The sequence below is a fragment of the Scomber scombrus genome, chromosome 14 (genome assembly GCF_963691925.1).
Source record: "Scomber scombrus chromosome 14, fScoSco1.1, whole genome shotgun sequence".
Lineage (NCBI taxonomy): Eukaryota > Metazoa > Chordata > Actinopteri > Scombriformes > Scombridae > Scomber > Scomber scombrus.
In genome coordinates, this window is record NC_084983.1 from 14,252,723 (window position 1) to 14,271,962 (window position 19,240).

Genomic DNA, 19,240 nt, shown 5'->3' on the forward strand with positions numbered 1-19,240 from the left:
CAAAGAAAAACAGATCTGGATTCAGTTGGTGAATTGTTAAAAAATATGCAATCTGAATTCTAAAAAAACGATGAACAGTGAAACAAAAGTTACAAAGATATTTTAGGGGTACAACTTATCACTAGGATATGTTGGCATATCCAATACTGCACTTGAACAGTTTTGCATTCAAACATTGAATATTGCTCCTGAAAAGCTCTAAATCAAAGAATGACATGTCTTTAAACAAAATCAAGCACACCTGAATGGTCCCAGTGATATAATATATAACCATATCAATTAACAATGATCAGGAACAGTCGCTGTTCTTATGATAAAGAGTGTATTTAATATGAGCCAGACTAGAGTTGTAATTATTTTTCACAAGAGAAAATTGTAACTAGGACAAAAGATACCGTGGTCTGAGAAACATCACTAAGCACTCAAAAACATTGCACTCTTTTTTCTGTTTCTAGAAATGATTGCACAAACCCTATTAAAAAGTTGTTGCAGAGCAAAAGCTTGAGCCCATTAATAACTGACAGACAGGGGAGGAAAAGGAAAATGAGTTGGCCTATTTAAAAAAAAACATATTCTTTATCTTTTTCTTTTGATGACAAATGCTTTTTAATATTGTATGAACTGTTGTAAGTTAAAGGCTACTGAATATTGTATGTATCATCATATGCTGTATAGGCAATTGTATGATCATGATATAACTTCAACTAGAATTCAAATGAAAAAATAACTGATTGTAAGAAATCTGAGCCCATTTATATTTTAGGTATGCCGTAGCATACCTCTCAGCACCAAATAAGCTATCAGAATTAAACGACTTGCAAATCAAAATTCCCAATAGAGAGACTGTCCCGGGATGCATTTATCGTCTCCCATGTTCAGCAGAACCGACTGAGCTCGCCCAGTGCAAAACCCACATGACTTCAATAAGCTACAGTCTACAATCTATAGCTTAATTAACAATAATGTATACTGACTTCATTCACACAGCGCAGCATGTCCTACCTTTAGACGAAACAGCTGTAATCAGTAAAAGTAAATCCTTCCCCATCCTCTCTAAAAAGAAAGAAAAGCAAAACGTGCAAAACAGTTCCTCAGAGGTCGGTGATGGTTGGGGAAAAAATGGAAAATTCATGTGCTCATATCCCGACAGGCAGTTGTCTAGTGAGCTGCAGCCATCCTCGTAAAACTAAATAGCTATTGCCCCAGTTTTATGCACCTGACTACTGTCACACTGAGTGCAGCGGGCTATCTCGACTTTATCTACAATAGTTAACACAAAAAACAGACGTTAAAAGAGTTAGGTGTTCTTTTGCTGCGATGTTAAGGTCCAAGATAGATGTGGTGTATAAAGAAAATAACGCTTCGCGCAAGTTTGAAAGCGGTCAGCATCAGTTATCGCTTGTGAGGGACCACGGTGCGCTCGCAGGATGGAGCTGGCGGGCTGGGCAAGCTCCGATCTTTGCCGAGAGAAGCCGACAACATCCGGAAGTGACACCAGTGCAATGTGTGTATAGCAGTTTACGGCAGCGGCTCTGTTTCTCACACACACACACACTAGCTCTGTAGTAACAAACTCAGCCACAAATTGAACTTGTTTCACTCGCCGTCATGTCCACTTTGTGTTATAATAAGGGATGTGGACAGCGATTTGATCCAGAAAATAACCCAGACGGTGAGTATATGTCCTAGTTAGCTAACTATCGCTATGCTCTGTGCCCGTCTGTTAGCAAGCTAACCTCTGATCATCTGGAAATTTCTATAGCGTGCAGGCCTATCGTTAGTGGGCCCATGTAAGGTAGCTAACCTGATGTTAGATAACTGGACCACAGTTTCCACAGTTTGAAACAATGGTCATTTCCTCCAACTGATAACTCGGGGTGCTAAAAACTTCTGTGGGACCACTTGTTCGTTGACTTATCAGGACGTTGTAAGCATGTTGAGCTCCTGTGATTAACTTAGCAGGTTAAACGTTATCCTTAGACTGTATAGAGCTGCATAAAGAGCGATGTAAAGTTTCAAAAACACGCCAGTCTACCTTTTTGTTACATATATATACAGTTGCAAGAAAAAGTATGTGAACCCTTTGGGATTACTTGGATTTCTGCATAAATTGGGCATAACATGTGTTCTGATCTTCATCTAAGTCACAACAATAGACAAACACAGTCTGCTTAAACTAATACTGCACAGAAAATTATATGTTTTCATTTTTTTATTGAACACAACATGTAAACATTCACAGTGCAGGGTGGAAAAAGTATGTGATCCTTTGGATTTAATAACTGGTTGACCCTCCTTTGGCAGCAATAACCTCAACCAAACGTTTCCTGTAGTTGCAGATCAGACCTGCACCACGGTCAGGAGGAATTTTGGACCATTCCTCTTTACAAAACTGTTTCAGTTCAGCAATATTCTTGGGATGTCTGGTGTGAATTGCTCTCTTGAGGTCATGCCACAGCATCTCAATCGGGTTGAGGTGCTCTCTATGTTATCCCGTAATCATAACTACCTTATTTTGTCTAGGTTGGTTATTGTTACAACAGGAAATTAATATAAACCAGAGAACCTCAGTTTCCAGTTAACAGTGCGTTTCAACTTCTTAAGAGAAATATGTCTGTTCCTTCACTTCATCAAGTTATAGACGTCCACTGGGCTGTTTGAACTATCTATCCAAATGACTTTTGCTATCTGAGGTCGCTACTTCCATATGAGTTGTCACGCTAAATTGAACCTGGAATAATGTTAGATGCTTACAGGAAAAAGAGATGTATTCTCCAAAACTGTAACACTAATAAGAAGAGAGCAGAAGAATCAATGGGATAGATAAGCAGCTAAACCACAGTGTACTCATGAGGGGTTTATGAGCCTCGTATTTATGACAGGTCTGCCCTTCAGCATGCAAAGATGCCGCGCTGGTGTAAGGAGCACAAAATCTGAGAAACCAGTAAGAAGCTAGATGTATTCATGAGGTAATCCTTCTCCCAAAAACCAAAAGGGCTTATGCCTGAGGAAAGCCGAAGTATATTTTAATCCCACTACACCTGCAGTCAAACATCAATCTGAAAGTAAAAGCAGTCTCCCCAATAATGAGGAGGGTCATATACTGTATATTAATAGTGTCAAAAACAGTGGTCAAAGTGGTGATGTAATGAAACGTGAAACATCTCTTGAGACAAAGATAGTTTAAACAACACTCCTTGTTTAAACACCCTGATCCTTTAAGATCAAGTTTGTCCGTGAGAGTTTTGTTAATGAGAAGGCCCTGATCTAAATATAATTGAAGTTTCAAGGTGGACACATCCCCAGAGCTCAACACAAAACTTCATAGAGTCTCTATTTCCTTTCACTCAGAATGTCCGTCTCTATCTTCAAATCATATAACATTGAACATCATCAGATGCAGGAGTCAGGTCTAATTTCCATTTTAATAGGATGCCTTTTTTCATAACAATAGGGCACACTGAGGGTATCTAAGAGGTGTATCTAAGGCAATAGCACGGAGGGGCCATAGTTTAGGCTACGCTGAAAGGAAAATAATTGAATTTTTAATTCATTCTGCAATGTTTTATCTTCTAGGGCAGTTCCTAAAAGATGGCATTAAAATTCCTTTCATTTAAGGCAAATATCCGATGAAGATTTCAGATGGTATCATAAGTGGATTATAAATCCATAGTTTTATAAAATTTTGTTTAACTTTCAAATAGTCTTATAGTTTGGCTTGTATGTTGCTCACAATTAAGTTTTGCATCAGTTTGAAAATGTGTTCTTTAGATGAAGGGTTTAATAAATATTTCCAATTAATTTTCTAATGCCCAAATAAATAATAAAACCACAACAGAGACATTTTTGAACTCCACAAGGACAAATGCAAATCATTTGCTAGATGTATTTTATGTAGTTGTGACAAATGTAGTCTTTCTTTTAATCAAAATGAAATTGAATTCTTTTTAATTGCAAAAAACATGAAAAATGATTATGAACTGAAGCTTGAACTCTCTTAACTTTGTCGTTTTGAGTTTGCAGAATCTAAAGGCTAGTTTTCAGTTGTATCCATGAATTATTCTGTATTGGAATTGTGATAACTTTTTAATCTGAACACCAGGGATGGTCCTGCTCTATTACATAATATAACATGTTTCCAATTAACTATTGAATTGCCTTCAGAAGGATAAAATATAGACATTCTCAGTTTAAATTTTACTATACTCTCTACACAATTAATATTCATTCAAATAAGAATGTCAAGTTAAGTTATCTGCACTTGCCTGAGTACATTATGAATAAAACTGAGTGACAGATTTTGATCCTATACATAATGTTATGTTGAGCTTTTAACGCAACATCCATCTACTTTGTTAGAGGTCCCACTTTCTGTTCTGACTATAAGCACCTCGATCTGCAACAAGTCATTTTGACAGGGAACATGAGAAGGCAGCATCAGACAAAGCTGACCCAAGTCCTTTGAGAGATGTACTGCACATGAAAGGAAGAGCAACTGCAGGCAAGACATCATTGATGTTGTAATACCCCAAGAAAAGGCCTGTGCCCATCAAAGCAGTTGAAAGTCACTATAGATTTCTTAGTCTGTTGACTCTCAAAGTACCTTGCAGCAAAATGTTCACAAACAACTCTGCAATCACACTCAGCATTCTGTAAAAGCAATGGGCAATTTTCAGAGTGAGCTGTTTATTCTTTTTCTTGAAAGTTGGGAGTTTTGTTCTTTTTATGAGACTACAATTCATTACAAAAAGTTTGCAAGTTGTTGGATTCATTTGAGGGGAACAGTGTTTCCTGTAATACCACATATTTTTCCTCAAAGTTAATCATAGTTGTGTCTTGTTTCCACAGATGCCTGCACCTATCATCCAGGAGTCCCAGTATTCCACGATGCACTGAAGGTAAAATGCCTGAAAACGCTCAGTTGGCTCCATTCTTGATTTCTGGTCAAAGTTAATGTCTCTTTTAACTTTCTCCAGGGATGGTCCTGTTGCAAGAGAAGAACTACTGACTTCTCAGACTTCCTTAGCATTGTTGTAAGTTTTTGTTTCAGTTTGAATCCATACTTTTAATCCTCCATGGTCATGTCTCCATTGTCTATTGTTTTTTTTATAGACATTGACTGCCACCATTTCTCTAGCCATATTGGTTGTACCACACATTGTTTGTGAGTCCAATGCAGTGACTTTCTCTCCACAGGGCTGTACAAAAGGACCCCACAACAAAGAGAAGCCCCCTGAGCCAGTGAAACCAGATGTGACATCGTCAGGAGAAAGGAAAGACACAAATGAACAAAAACCAAAGTTTAACGAGTACATCATCTCTGCCCCAAAGCCTCAAGAGGCCATACACAGACCAAGGTTGTACAGTTGTCTCCAAACTTTATATTTGAATCAATACTCTAAGAATACAATATGCATTTTGCATATTGCTCTCCTTTTAAGTAAAGCGGAAATCATTTTGGTGATACAAAGGATAGGAAAAATAGACCAAGAGGAACAAATCGATTAAAGATGCCCTTTAGTCCTTCCCTTTGTTAATTTTTTCATGCCTAATTTTTTGGTTGCCTTTACAGTGCCGATGAGCCGATGGTGAGATTGCAGCATAAAGTCTCTACCTCTCTGAAACAGGCTCTGGAGAAACTGAAGCTGTCTGACAATGCGGAAGAGAAAAAGGGTAAGAACAGAACTTCATCTCCTCTTCTTTTTCCTCTTTGCTCTATCATATTCCTGTTATTTTTTCCTCTTTATCTTTGGCTATTTGGTCACCATCCACTTTTTTTATATAGTTTGTGGGAAGGTCAGGTTGACAGTTGAAGTTAATGGATGACCACTAGGGATTTTTCATCACTTCTGTCATTCGCATCGTGACTTTTGAGTGAAAGCTGACTGAGGCAGGTCGACAAATAATAACTGTCAGTGCAATTCTTAGATGGTATCAATTCATTGTCGCTCTATTTATGTCTCTTTAGAGGAAGATAGTGACGAGATCAAGATTGGAACATCCTGTAAAAATGGAGGATGCACTAAAGTAGGTGAATGTGTCACTGTCTCATGGTGCTCAAATGTGTAAAAATGTCTCTTTATCCGTATTTTCTACACAGCTTTGGCATCAGCAGCTTCAATCTTTTAAATGTTTAAATCCATGCTTAAATTGTGGTATTTGCCAATGTTAAAAAAAATTCCTAGATGTCGCTAATTAAACTAAAATAAATCATGATTATCTAAGCTGACCTCGATAAATAGAGATAACCTAGAAATTGTAACGTCTCAGAAGAGCTCACTGTCCTGGGTAAGTCGAAATAGATACAGTTCTTTACCACCTCCATGCTTGTTCTCCTCTAACAAAACAACATCTTTTGTTCAAGCTAATCTGCCCTGTCAGAGCAGAAACCCCTAGTTTCTACATTAAAATTTGAAGAAAATTTGTACTGATGTGTTTTGTAGAAGCTTGGAGTGGGACTTGAATGATTTGCATAATTGTTCTTTCACTGATTTGATTGATAACCGTGACATATTCTCTCAAGGGCTGCCTGCTTTTAGTTGATTAATCACATGGGGTCTTCATAGTCTAAATTTGTACTTCTTAATTTTGTATCAAGATCTTTATTAGGGAATGAGGTATTACTCTCTTTTTTTTCTGCACACCTCCATTCATCCACAGGGAAATGACAAAACTCTTTCATTCAGTTCTCTCTTTTGTTGTCATACATGTGCAGTATCGACATATCCACTTCTTTTGATTCTCACATTGGTTGTTGTCTTTAGAGTTTTAATGGACCTGCAAGCGATTCGGATGTGTGTTTATACCACTCTGGATTTCCTATCTTCCACGAAGGGTTAGTATTAGACTGATAAATCTATTTCCATATCATAAAGAATATTTTAAATTCATCTCCATCTCTGTGTTTCACTGTAGTGACATGAAATGGCATATATATTTTTCTGGAAGCTATAAAAGAAGGGTGAAGAACAACAGCAGTACTCTACTGTTAGTCTTCCTGTTAGTCTTGTTTACCGGTTCTCTTGAGTGACAAGTTATTGACGGCCAAAAAAAATCCAGTGGGTGTATGTTTTTTTCCTGCATCTCTAGGATGAAATACTGGAGCTGCTGTAAGAGGAAAACCTCAGACTTTAACACCTTCCTCTCTCAAGAGGGCTGTACCAAGGGAACACATGTATGGAGGAAAAAAGATGAGGTAGGTGTGCCTGTTTGACAGCAAGTGATCATTTAGATCAGTCTGTGTGAGAGCGCCTCCACTGTGACTCCATCTAGTGGTGTCTGGTAATCACTCATTCCACAGTGGAGAAAATGCTTTGTGGTGGAGAATGAATGGCTGAATTTGTGTATCTAACAATGATTGTAATGATTGTAATGTCTGAAATCTTTCAGGGTAAGAAAGTGGTTCCATGTCGGTTTGACTGGCATCAGACTGGCACACAAGTCATTGTCTCTATCTACTCTAAGAATGCTGTCCCGGAGCTGAGCTATGTGGACGCAAACAGCACCACAGTGAGTGATACTATAGTCTTAACTGTCAGGTATTTCTGGACATATGTTAACTGCTTAGTTTTTCTTTTAAACGTAATGCTTATTTATTCTTTCCTCTTCAGCTCAACATCCATGTTATATTTGAGGGAGAGAAGGAATTTGAGCAGAAAATCAGCTTGTGGGGAGTAAGTGCATCATCACTTTCTTTTCAACTTGATGTGAAATATCTTGTCCTTTTCCGAATGATGGCTTTGTATTATTTGTACAGCATTTAAGGTACAACTATATAATTTACTTTTATGTTGTATATGTCATTATACTTTATATGCCAGTCGTCATAACACAATAATAAACTGCTCAATGCTCGACAGATGTTTGTACCCCCTGGTTTTCATTCATAATTTGTTTCGGATGGAAAAGTGGTCATAAGTGACACTACAAATTGATTGGAGTAAACTGAGTTAATCTATGATGATATAAGAGGGTTGGGAAAATGCTTCTGTCCTTGTTGTAGTACCCAACATAGCTTTAATTGATTCTATTACCATGTTTTAAGACAATGATAGAAGGCCAGTTTGCTTTTAAATTAAGCTATTATAATAAAGCTGTTTTACCACCTTTTTGTTAAGCCTTTCTTTTAATCATATCCGTCTTTCTCTGTAGGTGATAGATGTGAGTAAGAGTATAGTGAACATGATGGCTGCCAAGATCGAAATAGCCATGAAGAAGTCTGAACCTATGTCGTGGGCTCGCCTGGACCTTCCTCCCCCTGTTGTTCCACCCAAGGAGAACGAGAAGAAGAAAGAGGATACTGAGAGTGAGGAGGACGATGAATGATGAACGAGTTAAAACAAAAACGTATAGTGTGTATTTTTAGCTAAATCAAAGGCCATGCAGTCCATTCTTTACCTCTTTAAAGAGTCACCTCTTTCGCTGTCATGGAACTTTGGCCTTTACTCCTCTACATTACAGTTTTTCCTTATCGTTCCTATTAGTCAAAGTACTTGATTTTGCCTGTCTTTTCATTTTTCTGTCCTTTATTGGTCAACATGTTGGTTGAAATGCTTAAGAGTCTTCAAGTATTTTTACAACGTTTTTTCACTGAAGTACTCAACGGTCATAGGAGCAACACTGACTTTAAGGAGACTTTCAATTGAGGTCAGATGATGCCACACTTGTTGAATTGCACTGAAATCCCCTGGAACATAACACCAGACAATAAGATATGAGTCTATTGTGTCCATGCTTAACTTCAGAACCATAAAGCCTGTTATGTTTCTTTTCAAGTCATCGTAATGGACCAGTTGTGACCATCTTGTATTTGAACAATTTTTAGTAAATGATGATTCCATCTGTACATTTCCATGTGTTCACTTTATATTTAGTCTTGCATTTGTGAATTGTTTTCATTCCATCCTTTGGTTTCATAAAGTGTATGAATTATTACATTGTTCTGTCCATGTCCATGAATATCACATCAGATTCAATGCTGTCTTCATAAACACACTTGTGTATTTGATGTGATGATGAAGCTGCTGCATGTAGTAGGAAATGTGGATCTTTAAAATGTCCACACTTGTACAACATGGATTTTATTCTGAATAAACGTTCTAAGAAATAAAATACATCCTTGGGACTCGTAAACTTACAAGTGCTCCAAACAACCCGCCTTTTTTCAGTTAAAGTTGCTAATCTGCTACAAATATGTTTTTTGTTTTCTTTTTACATGATTATAATGTATATTTTGTACAAGTTTTGCTTTCAAATGATCAGTACTGTATGTATCTCATTTCTTGTCACAACTGTTTAAATAATGAGAATGTACTGTAATATCTGAGATGCCAATTGAATACAAAGTATTTTGAGCGAATTACCATATTATAAAAATGCTTTGCTAGACAGCATGTGTCAGGGCTGAGAATGTATGAATTAAATCTGACTGAATGAGATCATGACTAAAGGGTAAAATAATTAGGGAAGCAATTTATCTTACCAAAAATAAACTTGTGTTGAACTTTTAAAACTTGGTTGTTGTGTGTGATAGATTTTATCCCATTATTAATATTTCTGATGCAGATATACAATACTTTATGTTCAGAGAAATATCAGAGAATAAACATTTTGTTAGCTAGGTATTAACAACAGAATCTTCCAACCACTGGGACCTCATAAGATGAACATTTCTTATGAACTAAAGTAGGTATGACTTTAAAAGTGAACATTTTGAACCCCATGCAACTTTTGAGATTGCAGTGACTTTTAAAAATGTCATCAAGTTTTAAATTTATTCCATAACTCCGAAGTTAGAATATTGAACTATGCCCTGATGCTGTGGAGATGTCTCAGACCTTGACATCCATGAGGACGTTATCACTACTTTCTCTTTCCACAAACACAACACATACCACAAACAAATCAATTTAAATGTTAATCAAAATGTGTTTTAGTGAACTCCCACATGAAGATAATAAAAGAAAGACCCTCAAGGCTTCTGTGAATATATTTCAAGGGGTTTGTTTTTCTTACTCTGAAAGGTTGTTATGCGTGTAAGTTATCATTTCTCTATAATAGATGTCTGGCTGATGCAACAAATACTGGAGCTGTCTGGATAGTGGTGTGTAATCAGCTTCTTAAAACCAGTCCAACAAAATGATTCATATCCGAAATCACCTAATGTGTACATGCTACATGTTGTGGATGAATAGTCCATTTCAAAATGTCTTGTGTTAATAAAATGTGAATACATTGGTATTAAATAATGATTATATAGACTGATTAGAATAAGTCAATATAATGTACAATTCACAGTATTTTGCCATTAAAATGTATAGATACACATGGGATTTGCCGTGCCTTCACATAGTTGTTTGGTAGTTACGGGACTTGGTTTCCTCTGTTTCACTGCTCAAGATAAGTGGCTGTCTTTCTGGAAGAGCAAATACGTTTTTCCACCTCCCCGCGTGCAGCCAAGGTGACCCGTGGTATTGCCGTTTTGCAGTAATGACAACAGCAGCTATGGCCATTGTTACGATTCCACCGCAGAGCCCTGCAAGCAGCAGCCAGGGCCACACGTTCGACAACTCCTCCAGGTAGGGATGCATGGATTCTGCTATCCTCTGGTCTGAAGGGGAAAACGGGTGATCACAAAGAGTGATTGGATTGATTGAATATATTACATTTCTTAAATGGCAAAAAAGAGAGGAACAGAGATAATGGAAAACAGTTACTGATTTAAAAGTTCAAATGAATAATCAGAATAGAAAAAAACTCCACTCAGATGGAAACTTACTTGCACCTAGCAGGTAGGAGTATTCATACCCCAGGTCTTTGCTGGAAATGAAGTATTCTCGGTTTCTGTAGAGGGGCATGAATGGAACCATGTGGTATTCACTGTTGTGCCCTATAGGAGCATTAGAGTCGGGGTACTGGGATGGAGATGGTCTATGCCTCCTGAGCCACTGCTCATAGATGCTTTCATGGAAAAAGAATATAAATATAGCTGTTAAATGCACCAAGATTCTTACAGGACGAGTTCACAGTTGTTCAAGTCTGTCTTAAAGCCACAGTCAGGTGCCAAAATTAATATTGAAATAGCTATAATGTTTCTAGCTATAATCACCCCTCCTTTTCTTATTGACCATTAGAAAATCCTTTCATAATGCACATACACTGTAAGTGATGTGGGCCAAAATCCACAAGCCTATTTCTGTGCAAAAATGGATTTTAAAGTTCATCTGAAGCTAATATGAACATTTAGTGTCCAAATTAGGCATGTCAAGAAGATATATTTCAACATTACAGTATTACACTTCCACTGCAGCTCAATAGGAAAACACTGTCTGGGGAAACACAAAGAGGGAGTTTTATCCTAAAAAAGACTGTAAATGTGGCAGATATCCAACTGATATGACTAACTCAGACTGCTGAAGCCCCTTATTAGCATCATATACAGTAAACGTTTAAATGCATTTTTGCACACAATGACTGTGTGGACACACTGTTGATTTTGTCCCATATCACTTACATTGAAAGCCCATTTGAAGGGTTCTTTTAATAGCCAGAATGAACAGGGGGGATGATTACAGCATAGAAAACCTATTTCAGTGTTCACATGAGCACCTGCCTATTGTTTTAAGTCATACTTGAAAAATTGTGAACCTTTGCTTTAAGTGTCACTGTGTGCCATATCTCACCTGTCAACAAAAGCATGATGGAGGAGGAATATAGGGTCATTTGCAGAGCCCTGCACTGAGGACATGGAGCCATTCATGAACACATGGAGAGCAGCATGCATGCCCATACGAGAACTATTTCCTAAACCCGTCTGAGGATCCCCAAATCCTGCAAGATGAGATGTATGTAATTAGTATTGACAGCAGCATGTAGATGTTAATATTGCTGAAGCACATAATCTAAAAAAAATGATGGCATTTTTAAAAGAAAAACCTGGGTACCCAAACATAAAAAGTGAGATAATGCATGCTTCAGAGACAAAATATTCAGTTTTTTTTTCCCTCAATGGGGATACAAAACATTGAGTATTTTGGACAATAACCTGTCATACAGATAAGTGTGGTATCTTGACACAAGATGGGTATGATAATGGCAATCTCTCTAAAGCTATCCTACAGTGGATTATCTTTATTTTTTATTAAATGTGAGATATGTGAATATGTTCAGATCTGATATAGATATCCTAGGAAACCATCATAACCCTCTGAAGTTGCGTTGCAGATGACACTTTGGATAGTCCTGTGTTGATACTCCTGCTATCAATAGGAAATCAATTATCAGCAGTGTGTTATTTAGTTTTCCTCTAGATGGATTTGTGCTGAACGTTCGATCTGGAGTCATTCCAACACTGAGATGAATGCATAACCAGTGGTAGAGGAAGTACCTTGATCCTTTACTTAAGTAAAATTATTAATACCACAATGTAATAAATACACCAATACAGGTCCTGTATTTAAAATCTTAAAGTTAAAGTACAACAGTGTTATCAGCTAAATGTACTTTCAGTATTAAAACAAAAATTACTTGTTTTGCAGAAGCTGGCCCCTATTATTTATATATTAAATACATGTAACCAATTGCATACAACACTCATGAATCAATATGTAAGCAACATTTTACTGTTGTACCTGTGAACATATAACTTCACATACAGTTAAATGAAACCATGTGAGATGTTTAGAGGGGAAATCTGTTTTTGGTAGAACTGCTGACAACTCATAGACCTTTGAAACATGACAAGAAGCTACAACAAGACATTGTTGTTTTTTAATGGTTTAGAAGCCAAAAAGGTTAGGAACTATATTATTTTATGAAATAATCGAATATGTAACTAGTACAGCTCCCAGATAATGTAGTAAAAAAGCAAAATATTTTGCTCTGAATTGTAGTGGAGTAGAAGTATAGAGTAGCCTAAAATGAAAATACTCAAGTGAAGTACCTCAAAATTGTACTTAAGTAGGCCTACAGTACTTAAAAAAAAAATAAAGTAAAATTTACCTACTAAAGATTTATTCCACCACTCTGCAGCACAAGACATCCATCATATAAAAGCACATTGTGCAACAGTCACCTGAGACTCAGAAGACACTAGTGACCCACAGTTTAGTAAGATAAATATCAACAGTGGACCATTGTGTAGCAGCATAGTTCATTTGGTTATTTTTAACCCTTGTTTTTGCTTAATTTCGCTATCACTGAAGGGGTTACAGTGTAAATTGTTATTTGCCTTGTTAATCATTTGCAAATAATTGATAAATGTCCCAGCAATTAGTAATAATGCACACATTATGCCGACAAAGGACATACAGTATACCAAAATCATTTACTTAAATATGGAATCATAACCTAACTTGTTGTTATTGCATTATCAGCTTCTGACAATGTCATGATTATTAAATCCATATGTCAGATTGTGAGCAATATAAATCTCCATTGTATGCTTTTTTGAAAGTGGTGAGCATCCCTTTGTCTGTTATATCAGTGCAAATCAACAAAAGTATTTCATGTGAGGCAATTTGAAAGCCACAAATTAAATAGAAAATCATTAAGATTAATTGTGCGTGTGTGTGTGTGCATGTGTGTGTGTGTGTGTGTGTGTGTGTGTGTGTGTGTGTGTGTGTGTGTGTGTGTGTGTGTGTGTGTGTGTGTGTGTGTGTGTGTGTGTGTGTGTGTGTGTGTGTGTGAGCATATGAGGTCCAGCTTATCTGACCTTCCAGAGTGTTTCTGAAGCTCATGTTGGCACCGCGGTCCATGGCTCCGGTGTCATAGTTGGTCAGGCTGACAGTGAACTCCACCTCTGCTGAAGTTGGTAATCGTTCGACCAGGCGGCGATTGTGGTTTCCAGGGTTACGTCGTAGAGGGCCTTCACCTCTGGCATCACATAGGACACCTCTGTCATTGTAGTCCTCTGCTTGAGAGCACAGCACCTGTTGATGCATGACACACAGACACATTATGCAATACAATGCAAGTTTGTTATTAGATTTTTGAACCATTACTGTCAATCTTCATTTCACTCTTTTTGGCATCAAAGCAGACTGAAACTAAGTGCAAAAAGCGTTTCTTCTTTTTTTTCAATCCTCTTGTTCAACAGAAATAAAGGTGCACAAATACTTGTCGTTTTTATTCATGTATTCATTCAAGTTAGGTTATATTGGATTGAGGATTGATATATAAATAAAGTAAATGTTTAAAGATCATAGACCATTTCTCATAACTTTATGTTCAATTACATTGTATGTGGTGAGACTAGTAAACAAAAACAAAACAAAGGAGGTGTTACTTGAGTGTGTTTACCGTCCAAGAAGAGAAAACTGAGCCTGGGCTGAGAAGACTGGAGTCTTGGGGGTTCCGGTCCCCCATCAGTTCGTCCGTGCACACGTCACAGCCCTGAGCATCTCTCCAGTCCCAGTACGGGATGGTGAAGCTCATGTCTCTGGTCAGCTTCCTAATCTCATGCTCCCAGTGCAGCAGGTATACTCGGTGCCACGGAAGAAATGCAGGGGCCCAGTGGGCAAAGTCCACATTGGTAAACACATTCCCTGGCCCGCCTAACAGCGCATTACGAGACACATAGTAATGCATCCACACAAAGACATCATACAAGGACACATCTGCGAACATCGGGTTGGAGCCGTTCCCCATCTCCTGGTAGGTCCCCGTGGCCACAACATAGTCCCTGCTGACTGTCTGCTTGGCCAAGTTCAGGTAGGACACAAGTCTGATCCTCTCAGCCCTGGACAGGTGAAATATGTTTCTCCTGAGAGACTCTCTTCTCTCATTGCAGTTCACCCCAAAGTAGCCAAACTTACAGTCCGCGCAGTTGAAACCCATGAAGTTCCCTATGCACTGGCAAGTCCGGTTGTAGAAGACTAAGGGCCACTTTTCCCTGTCGTCCAATCCGGAGAAGGGATACTGCGGCCCATCAGGCAGGTCCGACACCTCCACATCCTGGCAGAAGCCCCGGCCAGAGTTGGCTCCGCAGGGCGAGTCGTCACCCTCCCAAGGCGGGCAACATTCCTTGGCGAGCAAGGCTTCCCGGGTGGCACACAGACGGGGGAATTGCTGATAGCAGGGTACGAAACACAACATGAAACTGACGATTAAAAGTGGCCACATTACAGCCAGGTTTTACCTTGGACACAGCAAGCAATCGAGAAATGAAGGAAATACACAAGAAAATTCTGTCTCAGGCTTAGATTCTTCTGGGTTTTCTCCAGGCGCCCCCCCCCTTCTCTTTGTTGGGCAAGTCACATGCAGCTTAACCTCGGGGTGAAGCTTACTCCATGAGGGGGGCAATTAGACCAAAAGCACACATCCCAAGATTGCAGCCAATAAAGTACAACGTAAAAATATTTCTACAGACTTAATGGGATTTGCAGTAGGCCTATTTGTTGCGCCTAATGAAAGTGTAATATATCTTACAACTTATCATCTAATAAGGACCACACTGTAAGTCCATATTTAGTTGTTTTAGTGATTTTCTGAATGTTGTCTGCTTGATAGTGCGAGTCAGATGAGCGTAAAACAGGCGTGTAACTCATGATCTCCCCCTCCCCACACACACACAAAGTCATTGTTAGTCTTGGCATTATAGGAAGATAATTACTATGAGAGAATGGATAAGGAGAGAAGTGTAATACCCACATTTGCAAAGGTAGTTTTATTTGGTTACTCATTTGTGTCTTCTCTTGTGACCATCTTTTATTCAAATGTCAAAATGTGAAAGAGAAATCACCAGTGGTCATTAACAAATTAACTCCTTATCTCCAAACAGTCATTTATAAACTAATGAAAAATAAGCCCATATGTGTTAGTTTTCATTTAACTTTTAATTGATTTTATTGAAATATAGATATTATGACGTTTTAATTGCATGTGCATTATGTTTGATCAAACTAAAACAAACTATTTTGCAAAGTTTTATTAAACGTTTACTCAAATCTCATTTCTGGAATTTGTCATATGACCCCACAGGATATTGCATGTCGTCGTCATCATACAACGTTAGATCAGGCGGGGACTTGAAACAAAGGATTTACTGAGGAGAACCTGATGAACAAAGTGCATAGGAAAGCTACTGCCTGAGGCAAGAGTATGTGGCATTTGCATTTGTACAGCGCTTTCTCAGAAGAAAACTTTGATGTATTTTGAGCTTTCTCAGTACTTCTATCTCACATGACTCTTTTTATCTGAGACCACTGTATACCTTGACATTTAACCATTCACTTTGGAACATGTGGTATTAATGGGGCAATACATTTCATTCTATGACAGTAAATTTACCACCAGAGGGCGCCATGCGACTTTTGCAAATAGCATCCTGTCTCTGTAAGAGTTCACCAGAACTGGCTTCTCTTTATCTGTATGTCCTCAGGCATCTAAAAAAACATACAATGTCCCATTTCATTCACTTGGCTTCTATTTATGAATTCCCACGTAGAAGCACCCTCAATCACACATTTGAACTCATTGCATTTTCCATCCTCTGAAAAGATTTTGTAGTTGCCATTGCACATTTTAATCTCTAATTATACACATTACACATTCTCCATGAGCTGACTAACAGCGATGTGGAATGAAATAATTTTGGTGGGAGCCTGCTGAAAGCCTTGGTGATGCCTGCATCTCACCACTGGAAACCATGGGGTTCATTTCAATGATAAATTGTGGATGTGTTCACACCTCTGATGAAACTAAATTGTGAATTCCAACTAACCTATTGCATCCTGTGCTTGCTCTAGCGTTTAGTTGTGATCTAACCTTTAAGTTAACGCAGGATGATATTTATTTCCACAAGAGAAGTTAACTGCCTTATAGTGCCTTTTTAGTCTTATCAACCACTCAAAGTGCTTTACAGCGCATGCCAACATTCTCTCATTTACACATTCACACACACATCCATATACTGATGACAGAGGCTGCCATGCAAGGTGCCAACCTGCTCATTAGGGGCGATACAGCGCTTCCTATCCAAAGCACCCCACAATGTTTCTATACTTACCCATTCAAACACACACCCACACTGTGCAGCCATTAGGAGCAATTTGGGATTCAGTATCTTGCCCAAGGACTCTTCAGCATGGAAACTGGAGGAGCTGGGGATTGAACCACCGACGTTCCGATTGGTGGAATATCAGCTCTATCTCCTTAGCCACAGCCAGGAGATAAACCAAACATCACAAAACAACACGCTATGATTTAATTGGTAATGTTCTGTTTAAAACTGATCTCACATATTTGTAATTTACCCATCAGATCAGCATTCTCATCTGTGACAGAAAACAAACTTGTGGCTTGCCCCACAACACATTTTTATGTTTGACTGAGTTGTATTTAAAATGTGTTCTCATGACAACGTGGAAAGAAACACATTGAGGCAGGAGATAAGATGCACTTTATATTATTATTATTAAATTATGGAACGAGCTTCCTTTAAGTATTAGACAAGCCTTCTCACTGTCCATTTTTAATCCTTGGCTTTCAACCGTGCATGAGACTCTGCTTATTTTAGTGCTTTATGGTTTGTTTTTAGTTATTGTTTTATTGTTTTTAATTTGTTTTAAAAACAATAAACAATTATTTTAGTATTTATTTTTTGTTAATTGTTTTATGTTCCTATGTTGTTTTATCTCTTTATGTACAGCACTTGTTTCAGCTATGGTTGTTTTAAAGTGCTATATAAATAAAGTTGAGTTGAGTTGAGTTATATTATACAAAACAGACCTTTAATTACATTTGGAGTCATTCTGACCTCAGACAAAGAGCTGCAGTGAAAGAATAATTCTGTTTCTTCTCTGTACTTGACACTACCAGTTTTCATCCAGTATAAAACCCCAACCACAGATCTGTAATGACACATTTAATGAAAAGCCAAGAAGCATCAAGCCAAGTACTTTTTTTTTCTGATAGGGCCTATTTCACACTAAGAATGGGGTCGAATCGACCCTCAAGCACTGAAAGGTCAGCAACAAAACAAAAACCACAGAAATCACAAACGTAAGATTGTATATGGCCACTATTTCACCTTCATCAGCAGTGTTGGGGAGACTTCAACTACATGTAGTTGAACTACATAGCTTAACTACAATTTGCTGTAACTTACTGGTTGTTAAACTACATTCATATTTTGTGCTGCGTCAAGTAGTTCAACTACTTTTTCGGTTATTTTTTGTAGTTTAACTACTCTATTTACAAACTACAATTTTGGCCAATAACATGAAATATTTTTTATTAAAAAAAGACCTATATAATATAAATGTTTTTTTTTACCATTATTGTGTTCCAGAACTCTCTTTGAAAAAAGGCATGAATCATGTCATGACATGCCAACATTGTTGTTCAAAACACACCGATCTACAATATGTCTACCTCTTTGTATTTTTTATTACATTTTTTGTTGACTGATTTACATTTCTGATTTACAAGTGGGTATTGGGGTAGTATTTTCATTTTATCTTTATATTACCCAACATGTCTATAGATTACCCAACATGTCTATGGTGAACCTACAGTATGTTGACCAAAATGTCAGCTTTTTTTCTTTAAAAAAATAAAACAGTTGAGAGGCATATTTCTTTCTAAGCTATTATATTTTGTGTCATATACACCACATGTTGATTTATTTAACGCTGAGTTAAATGAGTATAATGAGTATAAGAAGATGCTAAAGCTACTTTTTTTAGCTGTAGTTTTACAAACTACATTTCTCCAGGGGTAGAAATGTAATTTGTTCAAACTGCTGCCAGGCTGCACTACATGTAGTTGTATAACCCCAACACTGTTCATCAGTGATATTTGAAAGTGAAAAGGCAGCTTTGTGTAACTGACCAATTGAAACTGAACATGTGTTATAGTTTATAACGTTCCAAAAAAAGGTATCTGATTACTAATTAATTGATCATTTGGACTCGGTTACGAGGGGCAGAGACCAGGAAATGGGGTCAATATCAACTTCAAAAGATCCTCCTGTTTTCAATTGAATGTTTGCCAATCCCCCACGGATCATTTTCCATAATAAATAGGCTACCACAATTAGTGCTTAAACTATTAGTCGTTGAGGATCCTGTATTTGTTTACGTCTTTCTTTTTTCACGTTAAACATGCGTCTGTGTGGCTTTCCAGAGTTATACCGATTTAGCCACTGTTGATGCTCTATGCTCCCCGCAGATTTGGAGTAGGAGGAAAAGGAGATGGAGAGGGATGAGGTTTGGGGGGGGGGGGGGGGGGGGTGCCGTGT

General features: G+C 37.8%; 2 protein-coding genes across 2 annotated transcripts; one reads left to right on the plus strand and one right to left on the minus strand.

The window, feature by feature from the left end:
* The first annotated feature begins 1,526 nt into the window (after positions 1 to 1,526).
* On the plus strand, positions 1,527 to 9,488 carry chordc1b (cysteine and histidine-rich domain (CHORD) containing 1b). Its single transcript, XM_062433827.1, has 11 exons — positions 1,527 to 1,672; positions 4,849 to 4,898; positions 4,977 to 5,033; positions 5,197 to 5,357; positions 5,573 to 5,673; positions 5,969 to 6,027; positions 6,765 to 6,835; positions 7,090 to 7,195; positions 7,390 to 7,509; positions 7,611 to 7,673; positions 8,152 to 9,488. Exons 1-11 carry the CDS (start codon positions 1,609 to 1,611, stop codon positions 8,323 to 8,325), a joined length of 1,026 nt encoding a protein of 341 aa, XP_062289811.1. The 5' UTR covers positions 1,527 to 1,608; the 3' UTR covers positions 8,326 to 9,488.
* An 855-nt stretch (positions 9,489 to 10,343) lies between these two features.
* On the minus strand, positions 10,344 to 15,120 carry LOC133993880 (tyrosinase-like). The gene is made up of 5 exons (XM_062433000.1): positions 14,299 to 15,120; positions 13,712 to 13,928; positions 11,682 to 11,829; positions 10,778 to 10,959; positions 10,344 to 10,609 (listed from the first exon to the last, which is right to left on the minus strand). The coding sequence occupies exons 1-5, from the start codon at positions 15,118 to 15,120 to the stop codon at positions 10,344 to 10,346; spliced, it is 1,635 nt and encodes a 544-aa protein (XP_062288984.1).
* Positions 15,121 to 19,240: the final 4,120 nt, after the last annotated feature.

Bases quoted from the DNA above. Each gene is read 5' to 3' on its own strand.
- chordc1b (XM_062433827.1), top strand. From the start codon at position 1,609: ATGTCCACTTTGTGTTATAATAAGGGATGTGGACAGCGATTTGATCCA. The intron at 5,674-5,968 runs GTAAGAACAGAA...ATGTCTCTTTAG, and splicing joins CAATGCGGAAGAGAAAAAGG to AGGAAGATAGTGACGAGATC. The intron at 6,028-6,764 runs GTAGGTGAATGT...TGTTGTCTTTAG, and splicing joins AAAATGGAGGATGCACTAAA to AGTTTTAATGGACCTGCAAG.
- LOC133993880 (XM_062433000.1), bottom strand. From the start codon at position 15,120: ATGTGGCCACTTTTAATCGTCAGTTTCATGTTGTGTTTCGTACCCTGC. The intron at 13,929-14,298 runs GTAAACACACTC...ATGCATCAACAG, and splicing joins CAGTTTTCTCTTCTTGGACG to GTGCTGTGCTCTCAAGCAGA. The intron at 11,830-13,711 runs GTCAGATAAGCT...CTCATCTTGCAG, and splicing joins CTTCAGAAACACTCTGGAAG to GATTTGGGGATCCTCAGACG.